General features: G+C 38.2%; 1 protein-coding gene across 1 annotated transcript in view; it reads right to left on the bottom strand.

Moving 5' to 3' along the window:
* Cubn (Cubilin) overlaps nt 1–26657 on the bottom strand; it is a 2223842-nt gene that overhangs the window by 663606 nt on the left and 1533579 nt on the right. The window contains exon 53 of the mRNA XM_090396294.1: nt 16783–16910. Within this exon, the coding sequence (XP_090252420.1) occupies nt 16783–16910 (128 nt within the window). The remainder of the gene's footprint in view (nt 1–16782; nt 16911–26657) is intronic.

Genomic DNA, 26657 nt, shown 5'->3' with positions numbered 1-26657 from the left:
CCAATTTACATTACCACTCAAGTCATTTGTTCCTACCATCACAATCATGTCATCCACCCTTTCACCCCTCATAATGTATGGGGACTCAATGATCTGTGGTGTCCAAGATAGGATGCATGAGGAATGTTTGCCTGGAGCAATAGAAAATGTGGCTGTGGCAATTATGAGGGGTGAAAGGGTGGATGACATGATTGTGATGGTAGGAACAAATGACTTGAGTGGTAATGTAAATTGGGCCAGGAGAGATATGAGATTCTTGCTTGAGTTGTACGAAAGAAGACACAGAGAGGAGAAATAGTGTGCGTGTTGCCTAGGTATGATAGTGACGAGCTGAGAAGAGCAGTAATATTGAATAACATAATAGCTAGAATGTGTCAGAAGAGAGGATAGAAATATCTGGATGCTAGAAGGGTGTTTGAGGACAGATGCAAGAGAATGCTTGCATTTGAATGAGGAAGGACGTAGGCATCTCAAGAGATTGCTGTTATGAACAAGTCAGAGTGTCCCAGGGTGGATGGTAACAGGGGTGGGCCTCTAGAGGAAATGGGTACTTGGGAGAAGGGGGATGACAGCAGGTAACGCTGAGCCCAGTGAAGTCTAGAGGGTATAATGCTGGGTATAGAAACAATGACATTTTTATGCTTTACACTAATCCCAGGAGTATGCGGAATAAAGGAGAGGAATTGATGGTGCCGATAGCATCAGCCTGTCCAAAGATTATTGGGATCACTGAGACATGGTTGACAGAAGAGGATATAATAACAGGAATAGAAGTAGCAGGGCACAGCATTTTTTGGCAGGATAGGAAGGGAAAGTATGGTGGTGGAGTACTGCTTATGATGAATGATGACTTATGTACTCTAAAAGTGGAGGCTTTGGAAGACAGTGACATTAATGATTTTTAAAGCATATGGTGTGAGGTAGAGGTGTGCAGAACAGGATATTTAATGGGGGTGTTGCTACAAACCAAGGAGCACAGAGGGTAGAGACCAGGAGATGTTTAGCCAGTTGAACTTGGCAATTGCAAGAAGAATGATTGTTATGGGAGATTTTAACTACAGCAGTATACACTGAGGAGAGGAATATGTATGTAGAATTAAGAGATTGGAATTTCTAGAATTCTTGAGGGACAAATGTCATAGGCAATATGTAATAGAGGGAACAAGAGGATCAAGAGTTTTGGATTTGATCATAGAATCAAAAGAGTTGATAAAAACTGAGATAACATCTCTCCCACCAGTTGGAGAGAGTGACCATGTGATTTTGACTTGGAAGATGAATAGACATGCAGGAGCATCAAAGAGACGGGAACATATGTGGAATTATAATGCACGTGATTATAATAGTTTTAGACGTCAACTTGGCGAAGTTTCATGGAGGGAGGAATTGGAGGAACGGGATATCATTAGTGCTTGGGAAATTGTGAAAGAATATTTGTTAGCAGCAATAGTAAGCTGTATTCTACGAGTGAAGAAGAGGACACAATTTGGAGTAAAGTGGATGGGAAACAATATTAAACAGGAACTGCATGCGAAAAAGAGGCTATGGAAGAGATATAAGGAGACAGGTGAAGGGCAGATGCATGAAGAATGTAAGACACAGGCCAGGAGAATGACTAGAATGGTAAGGAAGGCAAAACTGGAATATGAGAAGAGATTGGCCCTAAGATCCAAAGAAAATCCTAGGGAATTTTTTAGCTATGTGGCTAGTAGGAGAAGAAATGACTGTGGAAGAATAAGAATGATATTATAGAGTAAAAATGGGAATAGCGTGCCTGATGCAGAGGACATAGTGGAATTAGTCAATAAACAGTTTATTGGAATATTTCATCCTGGAGGAGTAAATTTTAACTAGAGGGATAGGGTAGTTTCAAGGTTTAGAGGTGCAGGAGGAGATTATTTTTCAGATGCTGAGTACTCTGGATGTCAGTAAAGCTGTGGGACTGGATGCTATTTCACCACGAGTTTGGAGAGAATCTGCTAAAGAACTTGCAGCTCTTTTGACCTGGCTTTTCAATGAAAGTTTGGCTATGGGAATGGAAGGAAGGTAAGATAGTGCCATTGCATAAGGGTGGTAGAAGACTGGAAGTGTCTAATTATAGGCCAGTTTCCGTGTCATCAGTAGTTGTTAAGATCTTGGAGAAATTAGCAAGGGACCAAATATAGCATTGGTCAGATGAGTATAATGTTATCTGTGAGAGTCAACATGGATTTGTGAAGGGGCCGTTCTTGTTTTAGAAATATGCCAGCCGTTTATAACAAAGTAACAAGAGTAGTAGATGAGTGAAAGGCATATACTGCCATTTTCTTGGGTTTAGCAAAGGCATTTGACAGAGTGCCACATGATAAGCTGAACTTTAAGTTGCAGCACTTGGGTTTGGATGTCAGGTTGGTCAAGAGGAATCAGAATTAGCTGTCCGATAGGTATCAGAGAGTTGTGTATCGTGGGACAGTTTCAAGGAGGCAGAAGGTTACAAATAGGATCCCAGAGAGCTCAGTACTGGGACCTACATTGTTTAACCTTCATATCAATGACGTTGTCAGTGGATGGCATGGGGATATTCAGTTGTTTGCAGATGATGTGAAGCTGGGAAGGGTTATTAGCAATAGTGGAGATGTGGTAGCCCTGCATAAGTATTTGAATAATTACTAAACAGGCGAGCAAATGAATGGGTGTATCAGTTTAATGCAGCAAAATATAATGTCCTGAGGTTTGGGACATATCGAGGGTCACTGCATACTCTGTTAGAGGAGTTGTAATGGATGAAGTAGTGGAGATAATAGATCTGTGGTTGATGATTGACAGAAACCGAAAATTCAGGGGACATATTGCAAAGGTGGTGAAGGAAACATAGAGGATTGCTGCAATAATGAGAAGGACATTGAACAGCAGAAATAAAAGAGTTATCATTCCTTTGTATAAGACTCTGATTAGATCACACTTAGACTATTGTTCACATGTAAGTTCTTGAGGTTTGGGACACATCGATAGGAGGCTGCATACTCTATTGGAAAAGCTATACTGGAGGAAATAGGAGAGACAAGAGAGATCTGGGGTTAATGATTGACAGAAACCTGAAATTTAAGGAACATATTGGAAAGGTGGTGAAGGAAACACAGAAGATTGCTGCAATAATGAGAAGGACACTGACCAGCAGAAATAAACGAGTTATCATTCCACTGTATAAGACTCTGATCAGACCACACTTAGACTATTGTTCACAGATTTGGTCCCCAGGATTTGAAAGGGATAAATTAACTGTGGAAAGGGTACAAAGGTGGATAAAAAGATGGTTTCAGGACTGTACAATATTAGTTATGAGGATCGGCTGAGGGAATGTGGACTGCAGAGTTTGGTGGATAGAAGAAGGAGAGACCAAGGTATCTCCTTCTTCTATCCACCCAGTGTCAATCCTGTTGAGAGGTGGGTACAGGGTTGACACTGGGGAGTGCTTTCCCTTGGTTGAACAGTGGGAAAAAGTTATGACAAGGGGCCATCCTTGGAAGTTACGAAAGGAAACTGTGAGGAAGAGGGTGAGGAGTCTTTGCATGGAGGGTGGTTGAACCATGGAATGCATTGCCTGATAGAGTGGTGAGAGCAGAACGGTCAATGAGTTTAAGGTGTGGTATGAAGGACTTTGTGTTTCCTAGGAGACAACTTCCGTGTTTGTATAAAAACTTTAGTTTAACATAACTAAAATGTATATTCGACATTTCGACCTTTATGTCAAGGTCATCTTCTGGAGTACACAATATACACAGAAAACAAGCTATACTACAATCACACTGGTTTGTTTAAAGTTACTGACCAACTGCTACAACAATTGTTGGCCTGACCTCTGGTGGAAAAAATAAATAAAGTAAAAAATTATACATCAACTCTAGAGTCTTATTATTAGTGTTATCTGTTGGTTGTAGAAATACATTGGGCATAACAAGAAGTCTATGTATCTATCTATATACATATATTAACATCATGATTATACATGTACATTCCTGCCAGTTGGTATGGAATGGTTTCTAATACTAGCTGAGGATTGGCTAGAGTCCTGACTTATGCTGGATCTTATATATTATGTAGGCTGAATGTGTGTCATCCAGATCCTTGGAATTTTAATGCCATCTTTGTTGTTGATATTTGGGTGGTTTATCAGGATTTCGCAGGCTTCCTTAAATTTCATTTCATACCAGATTTTTGTATTGTGTAAAGAGCGGGTGCTTTTCCAGTTGATATTGTGTAAGGTGTGGAGCACGTGATCTGAGAGGCCTGCTTCACCATAATGGTTATATTTAATGTGTCTAATGTGTTCTTTGTGACACATTAAATAACCCTTATGGTGAAGCAGGCCTCTCAGATCACGTACTCCACACCTTACACAACATCAACTGGAAAAGCACCCGCTCTTTACACAATACAAAAATCTGGTATGAAATGAAATTTAAGGAAGCCTGCGAAATCCTGATAAACCACCCAAATATCAACAACAAAAATGGCATGAAAATTCCAAGGATCTGGATGGCACACATCCAGCCTACCTAATATATAAGATCCAGCATAAGTCAGGACTCTAGCAATCATCAGCTAGTATTAGAAACCATTCCATACCAACTGGCTGGAATGTACATATATAATCATGATGTTAATATATGTATATAGATAGATACATAGACTTCTTGTTATGCCCAATGTATTTCTACAACCAACAGATAACATTAATAATAAGACTCTAGAGTTGATGTATAATTTTTTATTTTATTTATTTTTTCCACCAGAGGTCAGGACAACAATTGTTGTAGCGGTTGGTCAGTAACTTTAACAAACCAGTGTGATTGTAGTGTAGCTTGTTTTCTGTGTTTATTGTGTATGCTCCAGAAGATGATCTTGACATAAAGGTCGAAAAGTTGAATCTAGATTTTAGATATATTAAACTAAAGTTTTTATTCAAACACGGTAGTTGTCTCCATAATTTTCAAAAATATATTTCAAAAATGTAAATGAATATCTAGAATACTTGAGGGACAAATGTCTTAGGCAACATGTAACAGAGGGAACAAGAGGTTCAAGTGTTTTGGATTTGGTCACAGCATCAGAAGAGTTGATAATAACTGAGATAACATCACCCACCAGTTGGAGAGAGTGACCATGTGGTTTCGACGTGGAAGACGAAGTGAAATATGGAGTATCAAAGAGATGGTAATGTATGTGGAATTATACGGTAGTTGATTATAATAGTGTAAGATGTCAACTTGGAGATGTTTCATGGAGGGAGGAATTGGAAGACTAGGATATCACTAGTGCTTGGGAAATTGTGAAGCAATAGCAAGCTGATTTCCACAAGTGAAGAAGAGGACACAATTTCCAGAAAAGTGGATGACAAACATATTAAACAGGAACTGCATGTGAAAAAGAGGCAATGGAAGAGATATAGAGAGAGAGGGGTGGAGATCAGATGCATGAAGAATATAAGACAAAGGTCAGGAGAGGGACTAGTATGGTAAGGGAGGCGAAATTGGAATATGAGAAGAGATTGGCCCTAAGGTCCAAAGAAAATCCTAGGGAATTTTTTAGCTATGTGCCAGTGGGAGGAGAGATGATTGTGGAAGAATGACATTGCGGGATAAAAATGGGAATAGAGTGACTGATGCAGAGGACATAGTGGAATTGTTCAATGAACACTTTACTGGAATATTTCATCCTGGAGAGTAAATTTTAATATTAGAAGGATAGGGCAGGTTCGAGATTCAGAAGTGCAGGAGGAGAGTGTGTTACAAATATTTAGTACTATGGATGCCAGTAAAGCTGTGGGACTGGATGGTATTTCACCATGAGTTATGAGAGAATGTGCTAAAGAACTGAAAGCTCCTTTCAACGGGCTTTCCAATGAACGTCTGTCTACGGGAAAGGTGCCCAGGGAATGGAAGGAAGGTAAGATCATGCCTTTGCATAAGGGCAGCAGCAGACTGGAAGTGTCTAATTATAAGCCAGTTTGTGTGTCATCAGTAGTTGTTAAGTTCTTGGAGAAATTAGTGAGAGACTGTATACAGCATTGGGTAGATGAGGGTAATGTTATCTGTGAGAGTCAATATGAATTTCTGAAGGGGGCACATTTGTTTTACTAACATGCTAGCCTTTTATAATTAAGTTACAAGAGCAGTAGATGAGGGAAAGGTATTTACTACCATTTCTTGGATATAGTGGGGGAGTTGCAAGGAAGCAGAGGTTTACGAGTGGGGGGGGGGGTCTGATAGGGCTCGGAATCATGACCTATACTGTTTAACCTTCATATCAATGACATTGTCAGTGGATTGAAGGAGGATATTCAGTTGTTTGCAGATGTTGTGATGCTGGGAAGGGTTATTAGTAGTAGTGCAGATGTGGTAGCCTGCATGAGGATCTGAATAAGCTCGACAGATGGGGATTGAATGGGGATGTCGGTTTCATGCAGTAAAATGTAAAGTCTTGAGGTTTGGGACACTTTGATGGGATGCTGCATACTCTATTGGAGAAGCTATACTAGAGGAAGTAGGGGCGACAAGAGATCTGGGGTTGATGATTGATGAAAACCTGAAATTCAGGGGACATATTGCAAAGGGGGTGAAGATAACACAGAGGATTACTGCAATAATGAGAAGGACACTGACCTGCAGAGAGAAAAGAGTTATCATTCTGTTGTAGAAGACCTTGATCAGACCACACTTAGACTATTGTTCTCAGATTTGGTCCTCAGGATTTGAAGGGGATAAATTATCTGTGGAAAGGGTATAAAGACAGATAACAAAGATGGTTTCAGGACTGTACAATATTAGTTATGAGGATAGGCCGAGGGAATGTCAACTGCAGAGTTTGGTGGATAGAAGGAGAGGTGATATGATTGAGACTTTTGAAGTATTGAGAGATGGTTACAGGGTTGATACTGGGAGTTCTTTCAGTTGGTTGAACAGCGAGAAGGAGTGACGACAGGGGGGGGGGAGCATCCTTGGAAGTCACGAAAGGAAACTGTGAGCAAGAGGATGAGGAGTGGTTTCCTTGCGTGGAGGGTGGTTGAACAATGGAATGCATTGCCTGATACAGTGGTGAGAGCAGAAGAGTCAATGAGTTTAAGGAGTGGTATGATGGACTTTAGTGTTTCCTAGGAGGAACCTCTTGCAATGAGCCTCGTTAAATTTTGTGTTTCTTAGGAATGACCTCCCGCGATGTGTCTATTGAATCCATGGAGGCCTGAATAATAATAATAATAATAATAATAATAATAATAATAATATGATAATGCCACATAAGGATAGCAGTAGAATGGAGGTATGAAACTGTAGATCTATTGGTATTTCTTGTATAGTTGTTAAGATTTTATAGAAATTGTTAAGAGCTTGTATACAGAATTACTCAGATGATACAATATTATTTATGTTGGCCTGCATGGATTTGTTAAAGGGCACTCTTGTTTAATATTCTGGTAACCTTTTATAATATAGTAAAAATAGCAGTCAATGAAAAGTAAGGCATATGATGTAAATATTTTGGATTTTTCAAAGGCATTTGACAGAGTGCTATATGACAAGATTATTTTTAATTTGCAACATATAGCTTTGGACAGTAAGTAAGTAGAATGGATTGGATTGGTGATTAGCTCTCTAGTAGATATCAGTGTGCTATGAATGCTGCTATGACGATTCATCAGTTGTAACCTGACACAATTATTCTTCCACTTGCTAGATGTATAGCAGAATTCCCTTGAATTAGCCTTGGCCGCATTACAAACTCATTTTTCTCATTTCTATACCCAACAATCTGAGCGACTTTCAGGCAATTCTATTAGTCACAGATAAAATATTCAGCATACTACGTCATCAAAATATAAAGGTTTCCTTCTACCCCCTCCCCCCCCACATGAACAAGATCGCTAATCTCCTGAAACCGTCAAACCTCATCAACCACCTCTCAAAAACCTGATATCTACAAGATCAACTATAGCAGTAGTCTACACTACATAGGGCAGACAAGCAGACTGAGAGAAGTATGCCAGTCTGAACATATCAAGGATTTAGATAATGAAAGGATACACAAAACAGGACTAGCATTACATATAACTGGACCCAAATCTCAAGTATTATGAGAACAAACCAAAATACTCCACATAGATTACAGATTTTTCTTAAGAGCATTCAAGGAATCAGCTGAAATTATGAAACATTCTTAACAAAGAAAGGAAAAATAAGGAATGATTTTACATTAAGTCTGGTTTTCTCTAATTCAGCACAAAATACATTTAGTTACCTGTAGTTTAGAGCAATTCATGAACCAGCAAACATCATAGTAAATGCTCACTTTCAATTCTTATTCCAGTTCAAATATTTCATTATGCGAGTTACTTGTTATAACCTGTTTTATAGTTTCTTTACAAGTTTCTGGAGTTTCACAACATTCCTGATGATGTGAAACTCAAGAATTTTCATGAAACCAGTAGAGTATTCAATAAATTATTCTGTCCTATCTGGTTCTTTCATGTGGAATAATACCAAAAAAAAAAAAAAAAAAACATTTTTATCCTCGTGTGTAGCTCAGTGGAGGGGTGTTTGCACTCCTCAGAGCTAAAAGACCCAAAGAAAGAGTGTTGTCAGTTCGATTCTATTCATCAACTGGTTTTCTCTAATTCATCTGAATTAGAGAAAACCAGACTTAATGTAAAATCATTCCTTATTTTTCCTTTCTTTGTTAAGAATGTTTCATAATTTCAGCTGATTCCATGAATGCTCTTAAGAAAAAAACTATAATCTATGTGGAGTATTTTGGTTTGTTGTCATAATACTTCGGGTTTGGTTCCAGTTCTATGTGATGCCAGTCCTGTTTTGTGTATCCTTTCATTATCTAAATCCTTGATATGTTCAGATTAACTCTTTTTTTGCCAGGCTGGTTGGCCAAGTGGTTAGCGTATCCGCTCTGCAGTCAAAAGGCAATGGGTTCGAATCCTGCCATGGGCATGAATGTTTGTGATTGTCTGTGAAAATATTGTTGGTGGGCGGTAGATGGCATTGGTGTATTTGCAGTTTGTTGTAGTTGGTAGATTGAGTGGTGGAGACAGAGAGTTGTTCTAGAGTTGGTGCCTTCCCTCGATAAGTCTTTGGACTCCTTGGAGGTGTCACGTAATAATAATAATAATAGTAGTAATAAAATAATATGAGGATAATTGAATTCCAGAGTACGGTGGTAAGTGTAAAAGAGGGATATCACAGACAAGTTTATGCTGGTAATGAGATTTCACAAGATTACCTTTGAGTGTAGTATACATTGCTTGCGGGATACAGGAAGGAAGAAACAATAGAAACTTCCCAGAAGCTGTGTAAAGGTGTGTAGAAGAGCCAATTTTTACTTAAGTTCAAAATGATAAGTATGCTGCTGTTTAAGTTTGTTGACTTATTTTGAAGTGGGGATAATAATAATATTAATAAGATGAAGGACAGTATTGGAGAGGCTGATGCTAGGCATCACATTAAAAGATAAGAAGCCAAACATCTGAATAAGAAACCAGACTCATATCGCTGACATCATTCTTCACCACAAGAGACTAAAATGGAAATGGGCTGGACATCTATCTAGAAGAGAAGATGAGCAATGGACCACCATACTAATGAAACTGGATTCCAAAAGAAGGGAAAAAAGGCTGAAAACATCCTAAAAGAAGGTGATGTGATGAATTATCAAATTTTGTTGGGAAAAATTGGTCAACCATTGCCAAGAACAGAGAAAGGTGGAATTAATTGGAGGAGGCCTTCATCCAGCGATGGACAGAAAATGGCTGAAAAGAAGAGGAAGAAGATTGTTTCTTTGTTTAATCTGCTTGAAATTTAATAAATTATCTTCTTCTTCTTCATGCATTAGATGTAGTATCTGTTGCGACCAAGACTTCATCTTCTTTAATAGTATCTTTTGATCTTTTTCTAGGTCTTCATGTTCTTCTCTTATTCTTTGGTTTCCAACAATAGACTAGTTTTTGTATTCTATCTTCAATTCTTCTTTCCACATGTTCAACCCATTTTATTCCTTGGGTTGCTACCCAACTGTTCAATGCTTGAATTTCACACTGTTTTCTTCACACTGTTTTCATATATCTGTATTTTTTTTATTTTATCTACTCTAGTTTTATTTACTATTTTTCTTAATATATTAATTTCACCTGTGTTTAACATTTGTCTTGTTTTCCTAGTGTCTGGTCTTGTTTCTGCATTATATGTCATAATAGGCCAGATTACTGCTTTATAAATTCTGGTTTTTGTCTCTACTCTAAGATGTTTATTTTTCCATATTGTTTTGTTCAAGTAACCTCATATTCTTGCAGCTTTTGTAACTTGTTCTCTGATTTCTAGTTATGGCCTTCCATCCCAGTTCAGTTGCATACCTAAATAGTTGTAATTATTGTAATATGAATAAATTATAACAAATAAAAATATGGAGATGTTCAAAAAATAAGATAACAGCAAATCATTCATGGAGATGAAGATACAAGATAAAAGAGTGTTCATTATATTTCCGATTTCCTCATACAAACATGAAATGAAGAACATGAAATCATACAAACGTACTATCAGTTTTCAGATAACAGGATAACTGGAAACATTGTTCAAGCACACAGAAAGATCAAATAGTTGCATATTACAGTATGCCATGGTGGAAGTTCCTAACATGTTGGTAGAAGTGTATAGACAGGAAACCATGGAAACAGATTTTTGGTTTGGTGCAATATTGTTGCTAAGAGAAAGATAGATGTCCAAGAGAAGTGAGCACTATTGCATGTCACATACCTGCTTTAATCAGAGAAAATAGATGCATTAAACTGATCAGCATTTCCTATTATCTTAACATTTAACTTGATAGTGTGCACTGAATTCATGACCATCTTGATATTGGAAAAGTTTGTGAACATTGGAATGTCAAAACAACTCAGCCGGCCTAGTTGGCCAAGTAGTTAGCATATCCACTCTCCAGTCAAAAGATTGCAGGTTCGAATCCTGCCGTGAACATGGATGTTTGTGATTGTCTGTGAAAATATTAGTAGTGGTAGTCAGCAGAATTTCACCAAGAGTTTTAAGTCGTTGGTGTAGATGATGATGGTAGTTGTACTTGGTGAATTGAGTGGTGGAGACGTATAGGTGTGGAGCAGGTTTCATCCCTCGATGAGTCTTTGACTTCCTGGAGGTACTATGTAATAATAATAATAATAGTTGCTCAAAAATCTCTGAAAGTTATTCTCCTCTCTCTCTCTTTTGTGTATCCATATTTAAACATAAATATGTATCTTTTATTTATCTATATGGATACAAAGGAATGCAATTTTGGAAATGAATTGCTACAGGAGATAAAACTTGTGCATCATATAATACTAGAAAGTAAAAAAAATATTTTCAATATGAAAACACCTATCATTTAACCTTCTGCAATAAATTTCAAAGCTTCACTGTCATGCAAAAGTGATCAGGGCAAAAGCATTTACTTTAACCACCCAAATTGCAATAGGGGAATGGAATTTCTAGAATTCTTGAGGGACAAATGTCTTAGGCAACATGTAACAGAGGGAACAAGAGGTTCAAGAGTTTTGGATTTGGTTATAGCATCAGAAGAGTTGATAATAACTGAGATGACATCTCTCCCACCAGTTGGAGAGAGTGACCATATGGTTTTGACTTGGAAAATGAATAGACATGCAGTAGTATCAAAGAGATGGGAACTTATGTGGAATTATAAAGCAGCTAATTATAACAGTCTTAGACGTCAACTTCGGGAAGTTTCATGGAGGGAGGAATTGGAAGGCCGGGATATTATTATTATTATTATTATTATTCAGGCCTCCAAGGAGTCAAAAGACTCATCGAGGGGAAGTCCCCCCCTGAGAAACACAAAGTTTATCATACCACTCCTTAAACCCACTGACCGTTCTCGCTCCCACCACTCCATCAGGCAATGCATTCCACGGCTCAACCACCCTCCACACAAAGAAACCACTCCTTACCCTCTTGCTCACAGTTTCCTTTCGTAACTTCCAGGGATGGCCTCTTGTCATCACTCCTTCCCGCTGATCAACCAAGCGAAAGAACTCCCCAGTGTCAACCCTATAACCACCTCTCAACAGTTTAAAAGTCTCAATCATATCACCTCTCCTTCTTCTATCCACCAAACTCTGCAGTCCACATTCTCTCAGCCGATCCTCATAACTATCCTTGTACAGTCCTGAAACCATCTTTGTCATCCGTCTTTGTATCCTTTCCATGGTTAATTTATCCCCTTCAAATCCTGGGGACCAAATCTGAGAACAATAGTCCAAGTGTGGTCTGATCAGAGACTTATACAACGGAATGATAACTCTCTTATCTCTGCAGGTCAGTGTCCTTCTCATAATAGCAGCAATCCTCTGTGTTACCTTCACCACCTTTGCAATATGTCCCCTAAACTTCAGGTTTCTATCAATCATCAACCCCAGATCTCTTGTCTCCCCTACTTCCTCCAGTATAATTCCTCCCATAGAGTATGCAGCATCCCATCGATGTTTCCCAAACCTCAAGACCTTACATTTTGCTGCATTAAACTGACAACCCCATTCATTTGCCCATCTATCTAGCTTATTTAAATCCTCTTGCAGGGCTACCACATCTGCACTATTACTAATAATCCTTCCAAGCTTCGCATCATCCGCAAACAACTGAATATCCTCCTGCAATCCACTGGCTATGTCATTGATATAAAGGTTAAACAATATAGGTCCTAGTACTGAGCCCTGTGGGACCCCACTTGTAACCCTCTGCCTCCTGGAAACTGCTCCACCATACACAACTCTCTGATACCTATCAGACAGCCAATCCTGAATCCAGTTGACCAATCTGACATCCAGACCCATGTGCTGCAACTTAAATATCAGCTTATCATGTGGCACCCTGTCAAATGCCTTCGCCAAGTCTAAGAAAATTGCAGTATATGCCTTTCCCTCATCTAATGCTCTTGTAACTTTATTATAAAAGGCTAGCATATTGCTAAAACAAGAGCGTCCTTTCACAAATCCATGTTGATTCTCACAGACAACATTACCCTCATCTGCCCAATGCTGTACACGGTCCCTCACTACTTTCTCTAAGATCTTAACAACTACTGATGACACACAGACTGGCCTATAATTAGACACTTCCAGTCTGTTACCACCCTTATGCAATGGCACTATCTTACCTTCCTTCCATTCCCTGGGCACCTTTGTCAAAGCCAGACTTTCATTGAAAAGCCACGTTAAAGGTATTGTCAATTCCCTAGAACATTCTCTCAAAACTCGTGGCGAAATACCATCCAGTCCCACAGCTTTACTGACATCCAGAGTACTCAGTATCTGAAACACACTCTCCTCCTGTACCTCCAGACCTCGTACCAGTCCTATCCCTCTAGCATTAAAACTGACTCTTCTAGGATGAAATACTCCAATAAAGTGTTCATTGAACAATTCCACTATGTCCTCTGCATCAGTCACTCTATTCCCATTTTTATCCCACAATATCATTCTTCCACAGTCATTTCTCCTCCTACTGGCCACATAGCTAAAAAATTCTCTAGGATTTTCTTTGGATCTTAGGGCCAATCTCCTCTCATATTCCAGTTTCGCTTTCCTTACCACACGAGTCACTCTTCTGGCCTGTGTCTTATATTCCTCATGCATCTCTTCACCTGTCTCCTTATATCTCTTCCATAGCCTCTTTTTCGCATGCAATTCCTGTTTAATATTGTTTGTCATCCACTTTACTCCAAATTGCGCCCTCTTCTTCACTCGTGGTATACAACTTACCATTGCTGATAACAAATATTCTTTCACAATTTCCCACGCAATGGTGATATCCCGGCCTTCCAATTCCTCCCTCCATGAAACTTCCCGAAGTTGATGTCTAAGACTATTATGATCACCTGCCTTATAATTCCACATAAGTTCCCGTCTCTTTGATATTCCTGCATGTCTATTCATTTTCCAAGTCAAAACCATATGGTCACTCTCTCCAACTGGTGAGAGAGACGTCAACTCAGTTATTATCAACTCTTCTGATGCTATAACCAAATCCAAAATTTTTGAACCTCTTGTTCCCTCTGTTACATGTTGCCTAAGACATTTGTCCCTCAAGAATTCTAGAAATTCCATTCCCCTATTGTTACATGCATCTTCCTCTCTCCAATTTATACTACTGAAGTTAAAATCTCCCATAACAATCATTCTTCTAGCACTTGCCCATTAGTGCATGGGAAATTGTGAAAGAATATTTGTTAGCAGCAATGGTAAGTTGTATACCACGAGTGAAGAAGAGGTCACAATCAGATGACAAACAATATTAAACAGGAATTGCATGCGGAAAAGAAGCTATGGAAGAGATATAAGGAGACAGGTGAAGAGAGGATGCATGAAGAATATAAGACACAAGCCAGAAGAGTGATTATTGTGGTACGGATAGCGAAACTGGAATATGAGAGGAGATTGGCCCTAAGATCCAAAGAAATTCCTAGGGAATTCTTTAGCTATGTGGCAAGTAGGAGAAGAAATGACTTGAAGAATGATGTTGTGGGATAAAAAAGAGTGACTGATGCAGAGGACATAGTGGAATTGTTCAATGAACACTTTATTGGAGTATTTCATCCTAGAGGAGTCAGTTTTAATACAGTTTTTAGTACAGGAGGAGAGTGTGTTTCAGATACCGAGTACTCTGGATGTCAGTAAAGCTTAGGGACTGGATGGTATTTCACCAAGAGTTTTAAGAGAATGTGCCAGGGAACTGACAGTACCTTTAACCTGGCTTTTCGATGAAAGTTTGGCTTCGGCAAAGGTGCCCAGGGAATGGAAGGTAGGTATGATAGTGCCATTGCATAAGGGTGGTAACAGACTGGAAGTGTCTAATTATAGGGCAGTCTGTGTGTCATCAGTAGCTGTTAAGATCTTGGAGAAATTAGTGAGGGACCGTATACAGCGTTGGGCAGATGAGGATAATGTTATCTGTGAGAGTCAACATGGATTTGTGAAAGAGCGCTCTTGTTTTAGCAATATGCTAGCCTTTTATAATAAAGTTACAAGAACATTAGATGAGGGAAAGGCATATACTGCAATTTTCTTAGACTTAGCAAAGGCATTTGACAGGGTGCCACATGATAAGCTGATATTTAAGTTGCAGCACATGGGTCTGGATGTAATATTGGTCAAACTGGATTCGGGATTGGCTGTCTGATAGGTATCAGAGAGTTGTGTATGGTGGAGCAGTTTCAAGGAGGCAGAGGGTTACAAGTGGGATCCCACAGGGCTCAGTACTAGGACCTATATTGTTTAACCTTTATATCAATGACATTGCCCGTGGATTGCAAGAGGATATTCAGTTGTTTGCGGATGATGCGAAGCTGGGAAGGATTATTAGTAATAGTGCAGATGTGGTAGCCCTGCAAGAGGATTTGAATAAGCTAGATAGATGGGCAAATGAATGGGGATTTCGGTTTAATGCAGCAAAATGTAAGGTCTTGAGGTTTGGGAAACATCGATGGGATGCTGCATACCCTATGGGAGGAGTTATACTGGAGGAAGTAGGGGAGACAAGAGATCTGGGGTTGATGATTGATAGAAACCTGAAGTTTAGTGGACATATTGCAAAGGTGGTGGAGGTAACACAGAGGATTGCTGCAATTATGAGAAGGACACTGGCCTGCAGAGATAAGAGGGTGATCATTCCATTGTATAAGTCTCTGATCAGACCACACTTGGACTATTGTTCTCAGATTTGCTCCCCAGGATTTGAAGAGGATAAATTAACTGTGGAAACAAAGATGGATGACAAAGATAGTTTCAGGACTGTACAAGGATAGTTACGAGGATCGGCTGAGGGAATGTGGACTGCAGAGTTTGGTAGATAGAAGAAGGAGAGGTGATATGATTGAGACTTTTAAACTTTTGAGAGGTGGTTACAGGGTTGACACTGGGGAGTTCTTTCGCTTGGTTGAACAGCGGGAAGGAGTGATGACAAGAGACCATCCCTGGAAGTTACGAAAGGAAATTGTGAGCAAGAGGGTGAGGAGTGGTTTCTTCGCGTGGAGGGTGGTTGAAGCGTGAAATGTATTGCCTGATGGAGTGGTGAGAGCAAGAACAGTCAATGAGTTTAAGGAGTGGTATGATAGATTAGTCTTGACAGACTTTATGTTCTTAGGAAGGACCTCCCACGATGAGTCTTTCGACTCCATGGAGGCCTGAATAATAATAATAATAATAATAATAATAATAATAATAAAAATGGCACCATGAAAAAGCATATCAAAAGTATAAGTTTTCATATCCATATTATTTCTATAGTATGCAATATTATATTAATTTCAATGGACAATTCACATCCATTTAACTATTGATGTGTAAACATGTGAATGCTGGTTCAGTGGTTAATTGGGAGTGAAAATGTGAATCGAAACACCGCTGTAATATACCAGGATAGCCATCACTGGCTGTTCATTGCAAATAACCTGAGTTGCAAGGCCTTGTAATCATGCCACATGATAACTGGGTGCTAACATAGTGTGAACTGCAAATGCAAGTCATTACATTACTATTAAAACTATTATTAAAAACAATAATATTATATTAAAACAATATTATTAAATCTATAGTATATAAAATAATAATTATAATATATATATATATATATATATATATATATATATATATATATATATATATATATATATATATATTAGAAGAAGAATTATTATTATCATTATTAAAATATATCTTTCAAATCAAAATTTCCTCACATTTATTTGTTTACTTCTGTCCATACTAGTAAATAACCAAAAACAATCAGAATTAGGTGGGTAGGAATTAGGATATCCTGGAGATGTTATAATTATGTCTTCAATATCAGAAAATGTACCTCCACAATCTGAAACAACATTGAAATTTATGACACACAGAATTATGAATTATTTACTTTAAGAAGGAGAAACCAAAATAGAAGCAATTATTAATATTATTATATAACAATAGTAAATAATTTTCAAAGATTATTGCATTTTCATCTAGAACACTACAACACAATTATGATAGGAAAAATGAAGATGGTGTGGGTGGGGGGGGGGGAAGAGGAAAGTAATCGTCATCATTTATTAGGGGAGAATCTTGGTTTAACTATGAAATAGTAAAATTAGGAAAAGAAATGTGCAAAAAAAGCAGTTGTTATGCAGAAGAAATAAGTATGGTAGTAATAAAAAACATGAGAAATAAAAAAGTGCAGATCCACAGGTGAGTCAACCTTGGTATCACCTCTGGGTCTCGCTCCCACTGATGAGACCTCAATAAAGGTTGAAACCAGTCTGGGTTGTAACCCTTCCCATGATGCACAGCATTATACATGCCACAAGGATATGTGCTTTGCCTTGTGGGATACTACGGCAAGTGATGTGAAGTCATTAGCTTCTATATGCGAGTTGCCTCCGTCCTGAAAAATACTTCAGGTGCAAACTTTGTTTGCTTACATTTGGATAAAGGATTAAACAAAGTATATAATTTTTTGGTATCTTTAATTTACCAAATCCTATTTCAGCAAGCAAAAACCCAAGTGAAGCTGCAGGAAATCAGATCATCTGAATGCAGAATCACAGCAGAGGTCATCCCTGGAGGCTGTAGGAGGATGTGAACAAGGGAGTGAGAAGCAGGTTGTTGCATTCAGAGTTGTCAATGATTGGAATGCCTTGCCTGAGAGTGTGGTGTCTGCAGGGAATTTGAATGTGTTTAAGACATAGTAGGAAGAAATATGTGTATGACAAAAGGAACTCTTAAATGAGCCTTTGACTACATGGTGGTGTTAGGATAATAATAATAATAATTTTTTTAATAATAATAGTTCTTTATTGATTGTTAAAATATTTATACATACAATAAACATCTTGTGTGACATTGCACCTTATAATTTTACAGAGTTCAGCACTAAGTGCTGCAATTCCTACATTGGATTTCAATTAAAATTTTTAATAATACTTTTTTGCCTTTATATCATGTATTTACAACACATATTCTTCTAATATTAACAATGAAGATTATACAGAATTTTTTGTTTAATTTTTTATTTTATTTTTATTTTTTTTTTAAAGCTTGAGAAAGACTGATTATAAATACAAATTTCTGCATTTCCTTATAAGGATTACTTGTAGATGGGTGAGGCAAGTTAATCCCACCTACTTCGAAGCTTGGGTTAGCTTTTATGAAGAGAGTGGGATTTAACCTTCACTATTTGTGTTGTTGCTTCTGTTTATGTATGGGATGTAGGCATTGGATGCTAGTGATTTGTGATGTGTATATTAGTGTTAATGGTTTCTTAACTTTGTTGGTATATTTTCTAGAGTTTATTTTTTAATGTTCTGTAGTTATCTACGTGTTTTAACTTTCTTGGTAGGTTGTTGAGTTGCGTGGGTAATAATAATAAAAATAATCCCAGTATTCCTTATTTCTTCTCCTTCTTTCTCTTTATAATGCTTTTATCCTGTTTGATGCAGGGTCTGGTAGGATTATGAGACTGTGGGGAAATCACAATCGGCTTGTAACCGAGTCTGGAGTTGGGGGGAAAGGGGAACAATTTTTATGACTGTAGAAGTGTGGGCATTCGTGTTGAGTTGCGTGGGTAATAATAATAAAAATAATCCCAGTATTCCTTATTTCTTCTCCTTCTTCCTCTTTATAATGCTTTTATCCTGTTTGGTGCAGGGTCTGGTAGGATTATGAGACTGTGGGGAAATCACAATCGGCTTGTAACAGAGTCTGGAGTTAGGGGGAAAGGGGAACAATTTTTATGACTGTAGAAGTGTGGGCATTCGTGGGGCCAGTTTGCATGTTCTGGAGGAAGAAGAATCTGAGTTTCTGGGCGAAAAAAACCTCCTACCTCCATACGAGACCGGCTAACTCACCTTTAATCAAAAGAGCCCAGATAATAGTTCTTTACGTCTTGGGCTGGAATTGAACCCAGGTGTTCTGAACCAGAGGGGCTTTGTCTATACTGAATTAGCTATGGAGGCTCTAAGAGTTTGGTAATTATATAAAAAAAATAAATAAGTAATGCAAATAATCAACAAAAAATAATTTAAAAAAATCTCTTACTGCCATGGTTATGGTTATCTCCATAACAACCCTATACACAAGCAATATTGCAATAATGTTATGCTCCCATTAACCTATACAAGCTACTGAAAGAAACTGCAAATGGTGAAATGATATGAAAAGAGACAATACGGTATTTTTTTTTTTACTTGTCAAGAATATAATTCACAGCAAAAAAAAAAAAAGAAAAAAGTGACATGTTGAGAAAAACCATTCAATTCTTTGATATCTGACCAAAATATAAGTTGACAATTTGCAAAACATAGTGCTTGCAATCAACTATAATAGCAGTTTGTTTTTCTATATGTCCCTTCTACGTTCTTCTTTTTACAGTAGAAATACATCTAATGTATTTCTACTTATGTTGGCTGCAGATCAGTTGGACTGGAAACCTATTGTTCATAATGGCATTAATTCATATTGCCATGAACTATAGCTTTCCAGAGGGAAAAAAAATAATCTGCAATAATTTAATATTTTGTATTGCACAGTTAACTGCCATAATCATGGTATTGGAATTACTTCACTTATTCAATACTGTCAGAAAATATGAGATGTGGTCTGATCAGGGATTTAAACAATGGAATGAAAAACTTTTATCTCTGCAGGTCACCATCCATCTCAATATTGCAGCAATCCTCTGGGTTACCTTCACCAACTTTGCAACATGTTCCCTGAATTTCAGGTTTCTATCAATCATCACTGTCAGATCCCTTGCCTTCCCTAAAAGAGTATGCAGCCTCCCATCCATGTTATCCTAAACTTCAAGACTTTCCATTTAGCTGCATTAAACTGATAATCCCATTTATTTGCCCATCTGTCCAGTGTACTCGAATTGTCTTATAGGGCTACCTGTACTATTATCTGCACTATTACTAATAACCATTCCCAGCTTCACATCATCTGCAAACAACTGAATATTCACCTCGAATCCACTGAGAATGTCATTGATGTAAAGGATAGGTCCCAGAACTCAGCCCTGTGGGACACCTATTTGTAATCTTCTGCCTCCTTCATATTGATCTCCATACACAACTCTCTAATACCTATCAGATAGTTAATCGCGAATCCGGTTCACTAACCTGACATCTAAACCCATGTGCTGCAATTTAAATATCAGCTTACCATTAGGCACCCTGTCAAATGCTTTTGTAAAATCAAAACAAAAATTGCAGAAAAATGCCTTTTGCCGATCAACTGCTCTTGTCACTTCATTACAAAAGCAATCATATCGTTAAAACAAGAGCACCCTTAACAAATCCATGCTGACTCACACAGAAAATATTACCCTCATCTGCTCAATGTTGTATATAGTACCCCAGTAATTTTGTCAAGATCTTAACAGCTACTGATGTAACACAAACTGGTCTAAAATTTAACACTTCTAGTCTGCTATCACTTTTATGCAATGGCACTGTCTTGCCTTCCTTCAACTTCTTGGGCACCTTTCCCATGGCAGACTTTGATTGAAAAGCCAGGCCAATGAAGCTGTCTGTTCTTTAGCACATTCTCTCAAAACCTGTGATGGAATTCATCCATTTCTATTGCTTTATTGACATCCAGAGTACTCAGTATTTGAGTTACATAAACTTCGAACCTTCCCAGTTTTTCTAGTATTAAAACCTACTTCTCCAGCATGAAATACATCAATAAAGTGTTTGCTGAACAATTCCACTATGTCCTTTGCATTAGTCACTCTATTCCCATTTTTATCCAACAATGTAATTTTTCCACAATAATTTTTCCTCCTACTGGCCAAATAGCTAAAAAATTCATTAATATTTTCTTTGTATCTCAGGGCCAATCTCTTGTCATATTCAAGTTTTGTCTTCTTTCCTATTCTAGCCATTTTCCTAGCCTTAGTCTTATTTTCTTCATACATCTGCCTCCAACCTTATATCTCTTCCATAACCTCTTTTTTACCTGCAGTTCCTGTTCAATATTATTTGTCATCCACTTTCCATAAAATTGTGTTCTCTTCTTCACTTGTAGTATACAAATTGCTATTCTTGCAAATAAATATTCCTTCAAAAGTTTCAAAAACTAATGATATTTTGCCCTTTCAATTCCACCCATGGAATAGCCTCAAATTCATATCTCTAACTATTATAAAACATTTGCCTTATAATTCCACATAAATTCTTTCTCTTTGATATTCCTGAATGTCAATTCATCTTCCAAGTCAAAAACCACAGTCACTCTCTCTCTCTCTCTCTCTCTCCCTCTCCACCTTGGGGCAGAGATGCTATCTCAGTTATAATCTGCTCTTCTGATGCTATAACCAAATCTAAAACTCTTGAACCTAGTGTTCCTTCTATTGTGTGTTGCCTAAGACATTTGTCCCTAAAGAATTCCAATAATTCCATTCCCTTATTGCAGTTTCCTCTTCCCAATTTATACTGCTGTAGTTAATCTCCCATAACAGTCATTATTCTTCCACTTGTCAAGTTCAACTGCCTAAGCATCTCCTGCTTTTCACCCTCTATGCTACCTGGCTTGTAGCAAAATCCACTAAATATCCTGTTCTGCCCACCTCTACCTCACACCATATGCTTTCAAAACCATTAGTGGCATTGCCCTCCAAACCCTGCACTCAGAGAGGGACATAAGTTATCACTTATCATAAGCAGTAATCCACTAGCACATTTTCCCTTCCTATTCTGTTGAAAAATGCTACACCCTTCTACTTCTATTCCTGTCGCTATATCATCTTCAGTCAACCACATCTAAGAGATCCGAATAATCTATGGTCAGGCTGATGCTGTCAGCTCTACCATTTGTTGTACTTTATTCCAGATACTCCTGGCATTAGTATAAAGGATCAAGGTATTGTCACTTTTTCTATACTATCCTCTCCAGACTCCACCGGATTCAGTATTACCTAATGTATTCCAGCTTGATCCAAGCACCTATTCTCACAAGAGGCCACCCTCGAGATAATCCCCCCTGCTAATTCTCGTTTCCATGCATTGATACACTGACTTGTTCAGAGAACAATATTCTCTCCTAATGTCTACATCCTACCTCATTCAAAATCAAGCCATCTTCACATACAGTTCCTCTTGATTGCCCTCCAGGCATCCATGTATTCCAAGCCTCAAAATAGAGGATTGGAATACATGGATGCCTGGAGTACATTAATTCATGCACACGATCACATTCTGGCTATTATACTATTCATTATTGATCCTCTTTTTCTCTGCAGTTCTCCATTATTGTACCTGGGCAACACACACACACACACACACACACACACACACACACACACACACACACACACACACACACACACACACACACACACACACACACAATCTTCCCTGTCTCAAGTCTTCTTTCATACAACCTCAAGCATTACTCAGAATACTTGTCACCCAACTCACACTACCACTCAATTAATTCATGCACATGATCACAATCATTTCATTCATTCTTTCACCTCGCTTGGTTGCAAGGAAGAAATGGAGTGGTAAGAGATGTGATATGGAAACTCTATAATCCATTGTTCTTCCAGGCAAACACTCTTCTGGCATTCTTTCTTGCACACTATGGATCATAGAGTTTCCATACATCACACCTCTTATCACTCCATTTCTTCTTTGCTCACCTACATCCATCACTTTTTCTCCTGTAACACTCTTTATTTGTTCTTCTACTTACCTGTCATCTCTCCATCTCTAGTTCCAGCACTCTCTCTCTCTTGCATTTTCTCATTCCCTCTCTCTCTCTCTCTCGTACTGGTTCTCCTATTCTCTCCTCTTCTATCATTCTCATAATTTTCTCCCTCCTACACTAATTTGCTTTGCATTCATTGTTTCTAGTCACCTAATCTATTCTTTCCTGCTTCTCAACTTATTCCTAAACGCATGAATCTCTGTCTCTGCAAGCCAGCTACTCTTGTTCACTGTTCATCCTCCCAATTAACACAATCTCGGAAAACTTCACGTTTCAAACTTGCCATACTCCCAACTTTTATTTTTTCATTCACATTCTGCTCATTATTCTCACCCATGATCAAGCTACTTGTCTGTCTCAGTTGGTATTCTCCCATTTCTGAGGTCTGTTATACTAACGTCTAAATCGCAAAGTTCTTCCCATTTTCTACATTTTCTGCATATATGCACTCCTCATACTCTCACCTACCACATATCTAACTGACAGGATGCATACATGATGCAAGATTGGCATACCACAAAATCCAGTGTGCTGGTAAAATGTCCTTCAATAGAGGGAAGGATTTGATGATAAGTCATCAGCAAACTGAGCTACAGCTGCTGCCATTATTCAACTGCGCAAAGAACTAAGCACTAAAAACTATTATAAATTATACTAAAATGTTACATTTTTAAGTATAAATTCCCCAAATGTAAATTACCCACAGATTATATGTTGTATCTAGCTTAGATTTCCCTTATTTTAAAGTAAAAACTCTAATATAAATAATCAAACTTATCTTTTTTTTTTTTTAACTGTTACATCTGAATGCATTACTTTTAAAGCAAATCTTTTTAATGTGAATTTATACTAATCTAACCCTTACGCCACCACAGTATTAATACTATAGTGGAGTAAGGGTTAGATTATACAGAGACTCTTCTCTGGAGACCAATAATGGAACTTTTTCAAGCCATTCAGGCCTACGTTAAGTGAAATGGTGGTTTCACAGTGGGTAATGAAATTCATCTACCACATAAAAACATTCCTGAAACCAAAACATAGTGGGATTTGAACTCTCTGCATGCTGCTTGGAGAGCAGATATGTGACTCAACTCAGCTCCTCAAGCTATTCCCACAATGCCACAAAATCACAAATATTGCCACTTACTTCCACCTTTCAACTTATTCCTGTCTTGAGAAGAAATGAAGAAATCTGTCATATATTCTAGTCTATTATTATTGCTATTGTTCAGGATCTCAATGGAGTCAGAGAACTAGGAGACAGCTAGGAGCTATAGAATGAAACGAGAAGTTGAGCGGTAAGGAAATAAATAAATACATAACAGAATCTACGAATGAATGTATTGTTGTTGTTGTCTTGTACTTTGAAGAGTCTTAGATATTTCCATGTGCTCCTTGAACTGCTTTGGCTATGTCGATGATTTTGTTCGTATAGAGCTGTTGTTCAGGATTAGAGTCTATTGCTTGCAAGGCTGCTGTAATTGCCGGACAGGCAAAAATGTGAGTGAGTGTCAGTTCAGTATTAGGGCAGTTATTGCAGTTTCTGTATGTTCTTGTATCATCCGTACTGATCTTCATTCCTCTAAAATGTCCTTTTTGGAGTCTTGCTATCGTGGTGGAGGTCTTTCTAACAGCATTGATTTTGGGAATTTGGTGTTGTATCCCTGATTTTAGTGAAATTAGTTTAGATTTTGCTAGTGAGTTAGCATCAGCAAGAGTTATCATGTCAGTTTCTAGGATGAGTTCTCTGGCATCTTTTTCTAATTTATCAACTACTTTATTGCAATCAATGTCTACATGAACAGAAATCCATTGTAAAATGCAACTTTTTCCCAAACACTTTAGTTGGTTTAAGAGTTTATGAATGTCTTATGTGAGCTTGGTATTGCAATTTTTGATTTCCTCCATAGCTGATCTTGAATCACTGTACATTATAATGCCCTCTGATTGTTGAGATGACAATAATTTTAAGTAGGCTTTGAGTGCTTTGTTTATTAAAGTTTGCTGGTAAAATTGGAAGCAATTCTTCCAGATCCAACTTTTATATAAAGTTTTTCACTTTTCAGAAGCAGAAGGAGAGCACAAGCACCTCCATTAATCATATTGGTGTCTGACAATCCGTTGGTATAACAAATAACCTGTTTGGAGGGTGACAGAAGGTTGATAGTATTGAGGCCTTTTTCTTTGAGTGTTTCTTTTGATTTTTTTGTACAGAGTTTTGTAATGTTTAGATTCATGGAGGTATATGAAATTAAAGGACTGGAAAACAGAGGTTCTTTGCTTATGTGGGCATTTAGATGATCATGACCTATTTCCTTCCTGATAGTGTCATCATATAAGGAGACAGGTGAAGAGATGCATGAGGAATATAAGACACAGGCCAGAAGAGTGACTCGTGTGGTAAGGAAAGCGAAACTGGAATATGAGAAGAGATTGGCCCTAAGATCCAAAGAAAATCCCAGGGAATTTTTTAGCTATGTGGCCAGTAGGAGGAGAAATGACTGTGGAAGAATGATATTGTGGGATAAAAATGGGAATACAGTGACTGATGCAGAGGACATAGTGGAATTGTTCAATGAACACTTTATTGGAGTATTTCATCCTAGAGGAGTCAGTTTTAATGCTAGAGGGATAGGACTGGTACGAGGTCTGGAGGTACAGGAGGAGAGTGTGTTTCAGATACTGAGTACTCTGGATGTCAGTAAAGCTGTGGGACTGGATGGTATTTCGCCACGAGTTTTGAGAGAATGTGCTAGGGAATTGACAATACCTTTAACGTGGCTTTTCAATGAAAGTCTGGCTTTGGCAAAGGTGCCCAGGGAATGGAAGGAAGGTAAGATAGTGCCATTGCATAAGGGTGGTAACAGACTGGAAGTGTCTAATTATAGGCCAATCTGTGTGTCATCAGTAGTTGTTAAGATTTTGGAGAAAGTAGTGAGGGACCGTGTACAGCATTGGGCAGATGAGGGTAATGTTATCTGTGAGAATCAACATGGATTTGTGAAAGGACGCTCTTGTTTTAGCAATATGCTAGCCTTTTATAATAAAGTTACAAGAGCATTAGATGAGGGAAAGGCATATACTGCAATTTTCTTAGACTTGGCGAAGGCATTTGACAGGGTGCCACATGATAAGCTGATATTTAAGTTGCAGCACATGGGTCTGGATGTCAGATTGGTCAACTGGATTCAGGATTGGCTGTCTGATAGGTATCAGAGAGTAGTGTATGGTGGAGCAGTTTCCAGGAGGCAGAGGGTTACAAGTGGGGTCCCACAGGGCTCAGTACTAGGACCTATATTGTTTAATCTTTATATCAATGACATAGCCAGTGGATTGCAGAGGGATATTCAGTTGTTTGCGGATGATGCGAAGCTTGGAAGGATTATTAGTAATAGTGCAGATGTGGTAGCCCTGCAAGAGGATTTAAATAAGCTAGATAGATGGGCAAATGAATGGGGATTTCGGTTTAATGCAGCAAAATGTAAGGTCTTGAGGTTTGGGAAACATCGATGGGATGCTGCATACTCTATGGGAGGAGTTATACTGGAGGAAGTAGGGGAGACAAGAGATCTGGGGTTGATGATTGATAGAAACCTGAAGTTTAGGGGACATATTGCAAAGGTGGTGAAGGTAACACAGAGGATTGCTGCTATTATGAGAAGGACACTGACCTGCAGAGATAAGAGGGTTATCATTCCGTTGTATAAGTCTCTGATCAGACCACACTTGGACTATTGTTCTCCGATTTGGTCCCCAGGATTTGAAGGGGATAAATTAACTGTGGAAAGGATACAAAGACGGATGACAAAGATGGTTTCAGGACTGTACAAGGATAGTTATGAGGATCGGCTGAGAGAATGTG

Source organism: Typopeltis vanoorti, chromosome 8 (assembly GCF_054136105.1).
Source record: "Typopeltis vanoorti isolate ZY-2024b chromosome 8, IOZ_Tvanoo_1.0, whole genome shotgun sequence".
In the NCBI taxonomy this organism is placed as follows: Eukaryota; Metazoa; Arthropoda; class Arachnida; order Uropygi; family Thelyphonidae; genus Typopeltis; species Typopeltis vanoorti.
This window is presented reverse-complemented; position numbering and strand designations above follow the sequence as displayed.